A 15229-nucleotide genomic window follows, 5' to 3' on the forward strand; every position below is an offset into this window, starting at 1 on the left:
ACAACAACAACAACAACAACAACAACAACAACACACACAGCTTATTCTCAGACACCAAGACACAGAGAGAGAGAGAGTGAGAGAGTGGGGGGGGGGGGAGAGAGAGAGAGAGAAGAGAGTCACCACTTAAAGCCCCACACTGTCAACAGCACAAGTGTGTTGTCTACCTGACTTTGGAAAGAGCATCAATCCGTTCCATTACGCCGACTGCCGCCTCCGTTAGCTAACGACAGTATTCAGACCCCACAGCTAACGACAGTATTCAGGCCCCACAGCTAGCTAACGACAGTATTCAGACAGTATTCAGGCCCCACAGCTAGCTAACGACAGCATTCAGTCAGTATTCAGGTAGCTGACAGTATTCAGACAGTATTCAGGCCCCACAGCTAGCTGACAGTATTCAGGCCCCACAGCTAGCTAACGACAGTATTCAGACATTATTCAGTCCCCACAGCTAGCCTGACAGAATTCAGGCATTATTCAGGCCCCACAGCCAGCTGACAGTATTCAGGCCCCACAGCTAGCTGACAGTATTCAGACAGTATTCAGGCCCCACAGCTAGCTGACAGTATTCAGACAGTATTCAGGCCCACAGCTAGCTGGGTGGGGTGGTATCGTTTAATCTGAGGTCCTTCTTGAAATGCATTCCATGGTTAAACGCTGCAACATTAATGGTGACTTGGTGAGTGAAAGGATGTCACAAGAGGTCGATCAGAGATCTATAATAAATGAAGGGAGAGGGGAGAGAGAGGGGAAAGAGGGGGGAGAGAGAGGGGGGGAGAGAGATAGGGGGATAGAGAGAGGGGCGAGAAGAGAGAGAGGGGGGATGGAGGTACAGGGGGAGAGACAGACAGACAGACAGAGAGACAGACAGACACGCACGCAGACAGACAGACAGACAAGATGTGTTGTGCCAGAGGGAGATTTGTTCAATCAGCAACATTTGTACCATGAAAATGACTTTCTCCTCCATCTCCCTCAGACACGCACACACGCACGCACACGCACACACGCACACACACACACACGTACACACACACACACACACACACACGTACACACACCACACACGTACACACAACATGACTAGACAGTATCGACCAGCCTGACGCCACCATTCTTCCTCTCCATTGACACGGAAATGCCACTGGGAGGGAGGGGGGGGAGAAGAAGGGAGGGAGGGGGGAGGGAGGGAGGGAGCGAGGGAGAGATGGAGAGATGTAGAAAGGGAGGGAGGAGTGAGGGAGTGATGGAGAGATGGGGGAGGGAGGGAGGAGTGAAAGAGAGATGGGAGGGAGGGAGGAGTGAAGGAGAGATGGGGGAGGGAGGAAGGGAGGGGTGAAGGGGAGATGGAGAAGGGAGATAGTGGAGATCTCTCAGGTGTGTGTGAGAGCCAGTGGCTGGGCCGGATTGAAAACAAATGGAGTGTGTGATTGAGAATGTGACTCGCAACGGTGACACAGACACACACACACACACAGAGAGAGACACACACACAAAGACACACACAGACACACAGACACACACACACACACAGACACACACACACACACAGCCATAATCATGATGGAATACACTCGAATGTGTTGAGCCATCTCAGCCTGATATTAAACTATGATGGACGTGGTGATGGTGGTGATTCTGAAAATGTTCACATTTAATGAACCATCTTTTTCGTTTTACAAAACATTATGTAGGGAGGGAGGGAGGAGTGAAGGAGAGATGGAGAGAATAAGAAGTGCAGTTTCAACAATACTACGCCTGAGTTTATCATTTACACGTCTGCATTAACTTACATATTAAAAAAAATGGGCTAGGCGTATCTACAGGCGTATCTACAAAGGCACAAAACAATTAGTCACATGCAGGGGTTTTCCTGGCTCAAAATGAGGCGGAGGTGGTATCAGTGGTGTTGGACATCGGGGGGGACCCATGAAGCGGGGCTGTCTGGGGGTCCTTAAACGAGCATCAAACACTTAATTTCTTGCATTCTGGTGAATTGATATGCACCAAGTTGTGCCCTTTCTGCATCAATTTCTGGTGGAAATGTCATTATTTATGTAAAGGAAAACACAATATTCAGGGTACATCGGGTGTAGAAAATACGACCGTCAGAGTTTTGTCTTGAGCTGGAGGCGGCTAGAAATATGATGGAGGCGGCCGCCTCATAACTCTCTATGCAGGAAAAACCCCGACAAGTATCTGGAACTGAACAACATAGTATTTGAATGGAAAATGGACTGCACTTATATAGCGCCTTTATCCAAAGCGCTTTACAACCTCACTCTTTCATCCATTCACACACACATTCACACACCATTGGCGGCAAGCTACCATGCAAGGCGCCGGCCGGCCCGCTCACTGGGAGCAATTTGGGGTTCAGTGTCTTGCCCAAGGCCTGCCAAGATCTAGAAATGGTTTTAAATGTCCATTCACTTCCACATCTGTGTAGTAATGCTGAATGCTGAGTGGGAACTATTAAGGAAGAAGGGTTAGTCATCCCCCTGCCTTGTAAATGTATAGAATGTATACATAAAAAATACATCAAAGTTGTGGCAGTGCATGAACAATACAAACCAAACTCTTTTGTACCGAAGCTGCTGACTGACATTATATTGCACAATGCTCAGTGTCTTTAAATATTTCCACAGTAAGCATCCATTTTCACAGAACTAGCCTATATTCTAAAGGGTGCAAAAGTGTCTGAAGCAGCATTTTACATTAAGTCAGCTTTACTCACTGTTTACTGGATTTGCTCCTGAAACTTGGCGCCTTTTAGCCTTCGCAGGCGCGTCAATATCAGGCGTCAGACCCTGTGTAGCAGCCAGTTCTAGAATGTCATTTAAGTGCTTGTTGAGCCTTGAGCACAGCGTTGATTTATCGACACTCATTACAGAGAAAACTTGTTCACAACGGTAGGTAGGTAGTCCCAAACATGAACACAACTTTTGCAGCAAGGGCTGCTGAAAATGGGAAGGCGTACCTTCATCCATAGAGCAGTTAAATTATGAAATGCAGCTCACTAACATGCTCCATCATATATTATTGGTCTAACCTATTCATGTTGATAATGTAAATTGTGATTTTGTCTGAATATGGTTGCATGAAATATAGGGATTTTAATGTATTTATGTTGTATTATAATGTATTATTATTGAATTGTATTGTATTATACTGTAATGTATTGATGTTGCGTGGACCCCACTAATAGTAGCCATTGGTTAATGGCTAATGGGGATCCAAATAAACAAACAAACAATACATTCATCTTGTCTTCGTACCGATTCATGTCAGCATTAATTCAGGCCCCACAGCTAACGACAGTATTCAGACCCCACAGCTAGCTAACGACAGTATTCAGACAGTATTCAGGCCCCACAGGTAGCTGATAGTATTCAGACAGTATTCAGGCCCCACACGTAGCTGACAGTATTCAGACAGTATTCAGGCGCCACAGGTAGCTGACAGTATTCAGACAGTATTCAGGCCCCACAGGTAGCTGACAGTATTCAGACAGTATTCAGGCCCCACACGTAGCTGACAGTATCCAGACAGTATTCAGGCGCCACAGGTAGCTGACAGTATTCAGACAGTATTCAGGCCCCACAGGTAGCTGACAGTATTCAGACAGTATTCAGGCCCCACAGGTAGCTGACAGTAATTCAGGCCCCACAGCTAGCTGACAGTATTCAGGCCCCACAGGTAGCTGACAGTATTCAGACAGTATTCAGGCGCCACAGGTAGCTGACAGTATTCAGACAGTATTCAGGCAATCCCGTATTCATCTCGTCTTGGTACCGATTCATGTCAGCGTTACCTCCGGTGGCACGCACGTCTTTTGAATGAATGAATGAATGAATGAATGAATGGTCTTTATTGTCATTGCTACAGTACAGGTACCAAACAACGAAATTTAGGAGGGGTGGCTCCCCTGGTGTTAGGAAAGAAAAAAAAGAAAAAAAAGAAAAAAAACGTTTTAAAAAAAAATCACAAGAAGGGAAGGAGCTGGTTTACATAAATAAAGGCTATGTACACTATCCACTGTACTATACTGTACAGATAGACGACTAGGGTTGTCATATTGCATATTTTAGACAAGGACAATGAGCCGGGTCACCACCACTTGACAGTTGTGTCTCCCACACAGTCGAATTCAACTTGAACGATCGTATGCTGTCATGATACTCAAGTCTTTGCGACCTTGCAGCGTATTGTTCAGATAATATTCAAGTGCTCTGTAATATCCACCGTCAAAGCGAGGTCCTGCAGCCATTCTGGGGATTTTAAATTCCTGAATGCTGGTTTGCCCTTTTTCTCCATGAACTGTCCAATTTCACTCTCGTAGATCAAAGAAACACCTCAGCACGGCACCTGGGCCCCCAGTGGACACATTTGGAATAGCAGTTAGGACTACTTTTATTGAAAGATTGGTTAATGTCTTCTCTGTCATTTTGACACTTTACAAAGTCATCCCGCGGGTTGGATAGGTCCCTCTGGTGGGCCGCATGTTTGACACCCCTGGTATAGATGGAGGTGGTGATGGTGTAGATGGAGGTGTGTGTGTGTGTGTGTGTGTGTGTGTGTGTGTGTGTATGTGTGTGTGTGTGTGTGTGTGTGTGTGTGTGTGTGTGTGCCTGTGTGTGTGTGTGTGCGTGCCTGTGTGTGCGTGCCTGTGCGTGTGTGTGTGCGTGTTAGTGTTAGTGTGTGTTTGAAAGAAACACGAGTGCATTTCTATGAGTCTCTCTGTGCAAGGTCCACTAGGCCGCAGGGGCGGCCGGCTCACAGTGGGACGCTTCCAAAGGCACGCACGCACGCACGCACATGAATTAACTAGGCATTGCATCAAAATTAATTAAGAGGTTAATCTGCAGGGGTTACACTGAGTGGAGCTGAGGTTATGCAGATCTAGGGGGTAGTGGTGGTCTAGTGGAGTTCACATCCCATCTGGGAACACCACCACTAGTGTGTCCTTGAGTAAGACCTGGGAACACCATCACTAGTGAGCCCTTGAGTAAGACCTGGGAACACCACCACTAGTGAGCCCTTGAGTAAGACCTGGGAACACCACCACTAGTGTGCTCTTGAGTAAGACCTGGGAACATCACCACTAGTGTGTCCTTGAGTAAGACCTGGGAACACCACCTGGGAACACTACCACTAGTGTAAGTCTTGAGTAAGACCTGGGAACACCACCACTAGTGTAAGTCTTGAGTAAGACCTGGGAACACCACCACTAGTGTAAGTCTTGAGTAAGACCTGGGAACACCACCACTAGTGTAAGTCTTGAGTAAGACCTGGGAACACCACCACTAGTGTAAGTCTTGAGTAAGACCTGGGAACACCAGCACTAGTGTAAGCCTTGAGTAAGACCTGGGAACACCACCACTACTGTGCTCTTGAGTAAGACCTGGGAACACTACCACTAGTGTGCTCTTGAGTAAGACCTGGGAACACCACCACTAGTGTAAGTCTTGAGTAAGACCTGGGAACACCACCACTAGTGTGGCCCTGAGTAAGACCTGGGAACACCACCACTAGTGTAAGTCTTGAGTAAGACCTGGGAACACTACCACTAGTGTGCTCTTGAGTAAGACCTGGGAACACCACCACTAGTGTAAGTCTTGAGTAAGACCTGGGAACACCACCACTAGTGTGGCCCTGAGTAAGACCTGGGAACACCACCACTACTGTGACCTTGAGTAAGACCTGGGAACACTACCACTAGTGTGCTCTTGAGTAAGACCTGGGAACACCACCACTAGTGTAAGTCTTGAGTAAGACCTGGGAACACCACCACTAGTGTAAGTCTTGAGTAAGGCCCTTAGCTGCTTGGTTCTCTGTATGAAAGGGGCTTCAGTGACTCCCGGGAGAGAGACTGTCTCTGTAATCTCTAATTGTAAATCCCTTTGGATAAAAGCGTCCGCTAAATGATTCAAAGAAAGAAAAACCTGCAGGTATTAAAAGACTTGTTAAACTTCCAGTATCAACGGGGGGCTCTGACGATGTTGGCCTGAACCCAGCCACCCACCATGGTGAAAAGGGAGGAGGAGGAGGAGGTTTTTTGAGTTACAAAAAGGCTGAATAGTGTAAAAAAAAAAGTAAGGTGATAATAATGAGTTTGAAAAAGACTAATGTCAGCAGCTCTGGTCCGACCCCAGACAAGGCCCCGGCGGCGTCAGAACGAGGTCCTCCTTCCGGCGTTCCGTCCTCCGATTTCTACCTCCCCCAGCCTCCCCCAGGTCCGCTCCTCGGCTGCCTGAAAGGCCACTATGTAAAGAGCCACCCTCCCCCTCCTCCTCCCCCGTCCTCCCCTCCTCCCCCCACCCCCCCCCCTGCGGTGCTCTATTAGTCTTCTCCACAGGCTGACACACTCCATCTCTCTGTGGGGGGCTGTATCACTGTCTGACTGAAGAGGGGGGGGGGGGGGGGGGGGGGGGGCATTAAACCCATTACCCAATTAGAGATCACCTCAGACCTGAGGGAGCGGAGGTGTAATTATCGAGCAGGAATGCGCCGGGGGGGGGGGGGGGGGGGGCAGATAGGGGAGGCCGTTGTACATCTGTTCTGTTCAACCTGCCTCTCTATCTGACAGCCTCTTAAAGCCTTAAAGGGGAGGACGGACGCGGAGGAGATAATATAGACTACGGGGACAGGAACACACCCCACGCTGTGGAGTTAATAACACCACATCAAACCAAACACAGACACACACACTAGGGATGGACGGTTTTTCGGTTAAACCGAAAACCGGGGTTTATAAAAATAGAAACGGTTTTTTATCAAAACCGTCTGAAACCGTTTTTTTTTTTTCTTTTTTTTTTTTTTTTAGAAGAATAAAATAGAATAAGAATAAAACTGGAACATGTCACATGTTTGTCGTGTGTGAAAATAACAATGATACAGTCTGAATCTGCCGCGCAATGAGTGAGAGGTTTGGTCAGTTGTGAAGAATAACTGAGGATTAATATCTAATTGGGATTATATTTAAGGGTAACGAATCACTCTATGGGAAAGATAGTTGCCTTCAGTTATTGGTAGATAGGAAAGTTTTTTTACAATTACTCGCTTACATTTAATAAGATCATTTTCGCTGCTCTCTGTAAAGCGCATTGGGTCACTTTTGTGAGAAATGCGCTATAGAAATAAAATGTGATTTGATTTGATATCAATCAATCAATCAAACTTTATTTATGTTCTATAGCACAAATCATGCATTGAATGTAACTCCAAGTGCAGTATTTACTAAACCACAATATAATAAAACAAGAGCTATACGGATCAAGAGTGTTTGTGCACAGCGCCACTGTGTGTGAAGGCGCTACTGAAAGTGATGACAGAACGCATGTCTCAGAAGATACGCGGTCACTTAGTGACGCAAAGGTAGTTCTGTATTTATCTCTATCTGTATTAGTACATTTATTTTGAAAGCTCTATTTTGACAGCTCTACCATGGGCACTTTTATTTTGATGGGGCATTCTTTGTTGATTGACTTACGACAGTTCAGGACGAGTCAGTCTCGCGGCATGTGGTTTTTATGAAAAGCTTTAAGTATGTTCACTGCATAATTCTAAGTCTAATATTTCAGTGATTATTGAGCAGTATTCAAATATTTAAATACATTGAGCAGCAGCTGAAACTTTGTCTAAGAACCAAGATATTGAGAAAGCAGTTCATTCAATGAAGACGCTGTTCCAAGAGATGATCTTCCGTGCAGGCGTGCACCCTGGATCAGCGGAGCTGGTGTGTTAAGTGTTCATGTGTTTTCATGTATGGTGTAGCTTACAAAAGTCTGCCTTTCCACTTATATTTGTGAAACTAAGTAGCCTAAATGTGTTGCGACTGTGCTTACGGTGTTTTAATGGTGTTCGACATGAGTGTATTGTAGCAGTAGGGCTCAATTATTTGAAATTGGCGCTCTTTTTTTCTTTTTTTTTTTTATATTTTTTTTTTTTTTTTTTTACTGTATTTTTCGGTTAACCGGAAAACCGCGGTTTTACTCTCTGACGGTTTTTCGGTTTCAATAATTGGAAACCGTCCATCCCTAACACACACACACACTGCCGCCCCCCCCCCCCCCCCCCCCCCCCCCCACGTCCCACCCCGTAGCTAACAACACCATAGCACTGTGGAGGAGGTTTAGCTGATGGGAGATCTGTCAATGTCTGGAAGCCTGGAGAGTTCTAGAAAGTAGCAAGCGAGGAGAGGGAGGGAGAGAGAGAGGGAGAGAGAGAGGGAGAGAGTGAGAGGGAGAGAGAGGGTGAGATAGAGAGAGGGAGATAGAGAGGGAGAGAGAGAGAGGTAGGGAGAGAAGGAGAGAGAGAGAGGAAGGTAGAGAGAGGGAAAGAGAGAGAGAGAGAGAGGGAGAGAGAGAAGGAGGTAGAGAGAGAGAGAGAGAGAGGGAGGTAGAGAGAGAGGGGAAGGTAGAGAGAGAGAGAGGGAGAGATATAGAGGAAGGTAGAGAGAGGGAAAGAGAGAGAGAGCGAGAGAGAGAGAGGGAGGTAGAGAAGGAGAGAGAGAGGGAAAGAGAGAGAGAGAGAGAGAGAGAGAGAGAGAGAGAGAGAGAGAGAGAGAGAGAGGTAGATGAATGGTGGGTTTGAGGCACAAACAAGCCTCTGGTTTGAGAACAAAAATAACTCAACTGGATCAGACACACAGTGGAGCAGAGAGGAGGGGGAGGGAAGGAGGGAGGGAGGGAGGGAGGGAGGGGGAGGGGGGGAGGGAGAGAGAGGGGGGGGGGAATGGATGCTTCATCCTTCTTACTGACTGTCATCCTGAGATGAGACCTTTACAAACACACAGCGTCGAGCAATTGCAGAGCGTGTGTGTGTGTGTGTGTGTGTGTGTGAGTGGTGTGTGTGTGACAGGGTATTAACCGATTGCCCTTCAAGATAGCAAGGAGCAAGGCCCTGCCAAGCTCATTTACATCTCATTTGCATAGGCCGATTAGCCCCACCCCCTGCTCCCATCTTGACCTGCTTTGCCAGTAGCCATGGGAAACCATTAACACACACACACACACACACACACACACACACACACACACACACACAGACACACGAGGAGGTAACGTGTGAATCAGACAGAACAGTTTGAGGGATATTGCCTGTGGTGTGTGTGAACTGTGCCAGTAATTAGCCAACTGGTGTCTGTGTGAGTGTGTGTGAGTGTGTGTGTGTGTGTGTGTGTGTGTGTGTGTGCACGCGCTCTCGTGTGTGTGTGTGTGTGTGTGTGTGTGTGTGTGTAATTAGCCAACTGTTGCAGTGATCCTAGACAGTGTTCTTCAGAAGAAGGATCCTCAGGTCTGTACCAGCAGGCTCCAGAACAGCTTCTTCCACAGAGCTGTCACTCTCACACACACACACACACACACACACACATTGTTGAACAACCACCCCCCCCACACACACACTCTGTTGAACAACCCCAAATTGGTCAAGGTGAACACTCCATTAGCCTTTGCACTACTGCAGTTTACACAGACTATCTTTGCACATTCCATATCTTTGCACATTTGTACATACCTCTTTTATAGCCTCATACATCTGTTCATACGTTACCTTAACTGTACATAGCTCATAACCTCTAAACTACCTTAACTGTACATAGCTCATAACTTTATATACATCTAAACTACCTTAACTGTACATAGCTCATAACTGTATATACCTCTAAACTACCTTAACTGTACATAGCTCATAACTGTATAAACCTCTAAACTACCGTAACTGTACATTAGGGCTGGGCAAACGATAAAAATTTATTTTTCGATAATCGCAAGAATTAACGATCAATTATCGATTAATTGATAAGCTTTTTTTTCATAAAAAAAAAAAAAAACTAGGGCAAAAATAACAAGCATGTTTTCCTTGGGGAAAAAACGTTATTTGTGTTGCTATTGCACACATTCGTTCATTCACATTCAAACTAGACACTACAGTCAGATAACAATCCTCTTAAACAAGGCAGTGAGTAGCCTAAATTGTTTAACTTAAAAACACATTTTACGTTATAAATAAAAATATAGAAAATAAGTAACTCACCATAGGAGCAGTAAAAAAACAGTTACTCACAAATAGGAGGATGACTGAAAACGTTAGTGTCCTTAAGAGCGTCCAGCTTAACTTAAATTTAAACTCCAGCTAGAGACTGTAGGCGGCAGGCCTGGTTATAGAACGTCACGATGGAACAGGATATGCTGGCTTGACTATTTGCATCAGCGCACGAAATCCTCTACCCTCGACAAAACTGAGCGGCAGAATATCTGTTTCAATTAATTTACAGATGGCCATCGTTATTTTCTCTTCTCGTTGTGCATCACACCTCCCTGAGACATGATGGAGAGCTGAGAAGGTAGCGAAGGAGCAATCAGGGTCGGGTGTACGGTTTGCAGGTGGTATTTCATCGGGGTCGTTGTCGTGTTGTATTTATAGGTCACTGCGCAGTGTTTGCAATGAACGAGGTCGCCTTTCAGATCAAAATGCTCCCACACCAAGCTTCGTTTCGCTCGCTTCGCCATTTTCCGAGCTTGCTCTGCTAACCTTTTTTTACAACTGTGTAATAAACTTTTTTATAAGACGCTCTCAGTGCCTCTTTGTTGAGGATGGAATTACTGGAGGTTACACTAACGTACGGGAACTTGTTGCATCATGCCGTACTGCGTTGCGAAATTCAATGCGAAGGCAAATGCAAAGTTCATTTCTCACACATAACGTGGACAAACAAATTTCCATTATTATTATTATTATAATAAAATAAAAATAAATAGAGCAAAATATTTTGTGATCGACCAAGATCCTTATCGATCAATTATCGATCATCGATCATTGATGCCCACCCCTACTGTACATAGCTCATAACTGTATAGACCTCTATACCTCTAAACTACCTTAACTGTACATAGCTCATAACTGTATATACCTCTAAACTACCTTAACTGTACATAGCTCATAACTGTATAAACCTCTAAACTACCTTAACTGTACATAGCTCATAACTGTATAAACCTCTAAACTACCCTACATGCCATACTGTACCTATCATCACTATCAAGTTATAATGGAGAGGAGAGGAGAGAGGAGAAAGGAGAGAGGAGATGATCTCATCCAAGCAAGTCCTTTCAGAGAATGTAGAGCCGTACACACACACACACACACACACACACACACACACACACACACAGTCCTCATTACAAATGACTAAACCGTAAAACCATCTCAAACAAACTCAACTGTTGTGTAATCATTACTGCTCCACCCTCCACACACGCACACACACACACACACACAGAACCCCCCCCCCCCCCAACACACACACACACACACAGAAACTCCCCCCACACACACACACACACACACACACAGACACACACACACACACACACACACACACACTCTCTCTCTCTCTCTCTCTCCCAGGATACTTCACAACCGTAAACACAGCAGCCTGTGATTGACAGCTCAGGAATGTGCCACCTCTGCAGTTCTCTCTAAATCGCCTCATGACTGAGTAATGCGCCGCCACCGTGGTTACCGTCGCCGTGGGAGATGAGAGGGGGGCCGCAGAGACGACGCTGGCACACAGACCGTTCACACACACACACAGGCACACACACACACAGGCACACACACCCTGCGTCGCTGACACAACAGGGCTACCTTGTCCATCTTACAGGGCTGGTCGCCCAGTACGACATCATGACAAACCTGCAACACACACACTAGACAACCACTAGTAGAGAGGGAGGGAGTGAGGTAGAAAGAGGGGGAGAGAAAGAAAGAGAACACGAGAAGGAGAGAGAGAGAAAGAGAGACAAGGAGGAGAGAGAGAGAGAACAAGAGAGTAAGGGGGGGGGGGGTGGAGAGTACATCCTGTACATCATTAGAAACCAGCCCTTGTAAACACACTCCTAAGCTCCCGCCCCTGTCAGCCCTACTCCAGACAGACAGTAAACCCTAATAACACAGTGTTGTTAGCTTCTTAGCTTAAGGCTCAGTTCACTCTTTGTTTGTTTAGAGTGGTGAAGCGGGTCCGTTAAGGCGCGACCGTGTCCTTTGTTGATGAGCACCAATAACTGGTCTGTCCAGACCGACCACAGCCTTCGGAGGGAACAGGGAGAGCTTGCTGGAGGAAAACATGGGAGGACCGGCCCCCATCGTGTGAAAGCATGGGATGAAAAGGGAACGAAGGGGTGAGCGTTTAGGATGAGCCCCCGTCCTCCTCCGATGTCTACCTCCACCGGCCTCCCTCTGCGGGGGGGAGGTTTTGAGGCCAGTAGCCTAGCAGGGGTAGTGTGTGGTATCTTGGGACTATTACACTATTACACAATCTGCGTTTAGACACAGGCTACTTAGTGGTTGATCTTAAGCCCTGTTCCTGTACAGCGCTCTAACGATTAGGCGCTACCTCCTCATCGAGCGGTCCTTAGGGTCGCCAAGAGTCACCGCCGCCAATACCATCTTCCTGCTAGCTACCGTCCACAATAAATAAATAAGTAATAATTCTTCCTTCCGAGCATTATGACTGCACAATGACCCCCTAACCCTGAGCATAGATTACCTATGACGGATGGATCGGTGATTCACTCACTTAGACAAATGTCTTTGTTTGTAAGTCGCTTTGGATGAAGGCTTCTGCCAAATGGCAAAAATGTAAATGTCAAACTACCCGCGTGTAAGAAGTGTGTGTTGTGTGTCGTGTGTTGTGGGTCATGTGTGTGTTATGTGTTGTGTGTCATGTGTGTGTTATGTGCTGTGTGTCGTGTGTGTTATGTGTGTCATGTGTATGTTATGTGTGTGTTTTGTGTTGTGTCATGTGTGTGTTATGTGCTGTGTGTCATGTGTATGTTATGTGTGTGTTTTGTGTTGTGTGTCATGTGTCATGTGTTGTGTGTTCTATCGTGTGTTGTGTGTTGTGTGTGTGTTGAGTGACATGTGTGTGTTGTGTGTTGAGTGACATGTGTCATGTGTCATGTGTTGTGTGTTGCATTGAGCACACAGGCGATTGTAACCAGGTGAATGTGGATGCTAGGGGAGCCTAGTTAAGTCAAACAGATACACTGGCCATGTCAGAAGACGCTGAGGGGGCTGTTTGTGTGAGGAAAATCAAACAGTACGCAGAGTTAACCTTTAGATACATGAGGTAGGGGGACAGGCGCGTCTCTCTGTGACACGGTAGATGTGACAAGGACGGTAGGCCCTACATGTTGATATACGACGTCAGCGGGTTGAAGTACGAAGGGCTGCTAAACTCTGGGCGAAAAAACACAATCATGTTGACATCGTGTCATGTTGCGATACGCACGCGCACACACGCACACACTCACTCCCGGCATGAGCGTAACACAGAACAGCACTGCTGCTCGGAGCTCTTTTTTATTATTCAGGGGTCTTATTATGGAACAGTCGAGGTATGTTTTTACTGGTCAGGTCATGGTACATCTCTGTAAGAAAGTTTTTCCACAGGCATTAGGCTTTGATCGCTCACACGCATAGTCATACACACACACACACACACACACACACACACACACACACACACACACGCACTGATACGCAGCACTTTTGTGTCAAAAGAATGACAAACTGTATTCCGACTGTATCTTGTATGTTCTCGTGTATCGTATGCTCTTTGTATGTTTCTTGGTGTACCGTTTGTGTATGTTCTTTGTCTTGTCAACGAGGACCAGGTTGGAAACAAGTGTTTCAGTACACTTTTACGTGCCATCCTCTGGGATGTAACTGTCTACTTTTTACCCCCAAAATCAATCAATCAATCAATCAATCACACACATAGGCGCGTCGTGTCATGTAACGTTCAACAGGACGTGTGTGTGTGCGCGTGTGTGTGTGTGTGTGTGTGTGTGTGTGTGTGTGTGTGTGTGTGTGTGTGTGTGTGTGTGCGTGTGTGTGTGTGTGTGTGTGTGTGTGTGTGTGTGTGTGTGTGTGTGTGTGGTGTACACACGGAACTTAAGGGGCCAATATAAATCAGCGGCCAGCCAGGAAAGCGAAAGAGGTAGTCATCAATAACTGTCATCATATAACGATCCGCGATCATTATACTGGGTCATTGCGGTGAACCATAAATAATCATAATAAAAGAGAATAGTATTAATAACAATGATGATAATCATAATAAATAATAGTCATAATAATAATAATAATAACTCACTTCTTTGACTTTCTGTCGTCTCTCTTTGGTTTCCGGATCGGAGGGCTCATGCCCTGTGGCCCCGACCGGCTGGACGTACTCAAAGACGGGCAGCTCCCTCCCTCCATCCCCTCCTCTGCCCAACCCTTCCAGCGCCACTTTCTCCTTCTCCTCTTTGATGGCTTTCTTGATCTCGTCCGGCCGTAGTTGCAGCGTGTCCTTCGCCTCCCCCAGAGCCTTGTCGTGATCCCTCCGGATCTTCGCCAGGATCTTCTCGTCGTTACCGATGATCGCGGCGTCGGCGTCCGTACCTGTACGCGCGTCGGTCTCCGTCGACGCCGCGTCCGCCGACGCGTGGAAGAAAACTCCTTGGAGCAGCTTGGACGAGTCCGGGAGGAAGAAGATCGCGCCGAAGCAGAGGGTGATGAAGGCGCTGAACACCAGCAGCAGCACGAACCTCTCCGTCAGCCTGCAGGGCGGGTGGTGGAGGCTGGACCCAGACTTCCTGCTCGGCGGCGCGGTGAAAGGCAGCAGGAGAGACGCGACTGGCATTTTTATATCTCCTTTTTTTCTCTCTCTCTTTCGGTTAAAAAAAAGAAAACTGGAACAAATGAATTAAAATCAATCTGAACGTCGGCTTGTCGTGGTGAACTCCTGCGCGTCTGTGGGATGTGTTTCAGCTGTCCATTAAGTCCATTATAGTCCTTTGTAAAAAGTTGTAAGAGTACAGCGCTGTGGGTTAGCTGGCCATGCTGTACCACATCTGCAGAGTGACTTCCCCCTCTTCTCTCTCTCTTCTCTCTGTCCCTCGCTCCTTAGGCAAAGCTATGCGAGATTGATAGCTGCTCTCGTCCAACCGCCGCGCTCCGACTGTGAGGTACAGGCGGGTGTGGGCGTGTCTTAGGGCGGGGTGGGCGTGCCTCTGGCGGGTGTGGGCGTGTCTTAGGGCGGGGTGGGCGTGTCTTTGAGATCCAAAGGTGACATAATAAAAGTGAGACTGTTGACTCGTGTTGTTCGAGGCATATATAACATAACTGTTGTTATAAAATCGTTTTGTTTTTTTATTGCTTGTATCCTCGGAGG

At 46.7% G+C, this 15229-nt stretch overlaps 1 protein-coding gene across 1 annotated transcript in view; it reads right to left on the bottom strand.

The window, feature by feature from the left end:
• Window positions 1-14834, bottom strand: part of man1a1 (mannosidase, alpha, class 1A, member 1) — a 135836-nt gene extending 121002 nt beyond the window's left edge. The window contains 1 exon segment of the mRNA XM_080526510.1: window positions 14168-14834. Within this exon segment, the coding sequence (XP_080382636.1) occupies window positions 14168-14698 (531 nt within the window). The 5' untranslated portion in view covers window positions 14699-14834.
• Between the last annotated feature and the right edge of the window lie 395 nt (window positions 14835-15229).

This window comes from Nansenia antarctica (assembly GCF_963989245.1).
Source record: "Nansenia antarctica genome assembly, chromosome: 3".
NCBI classification, from domain to species: Eukaryota; Metazoa; Chordata; class Actinopteri; order Argentiniformes; family Microstomatidae; genus Nansenia; species Nansenia antarctica.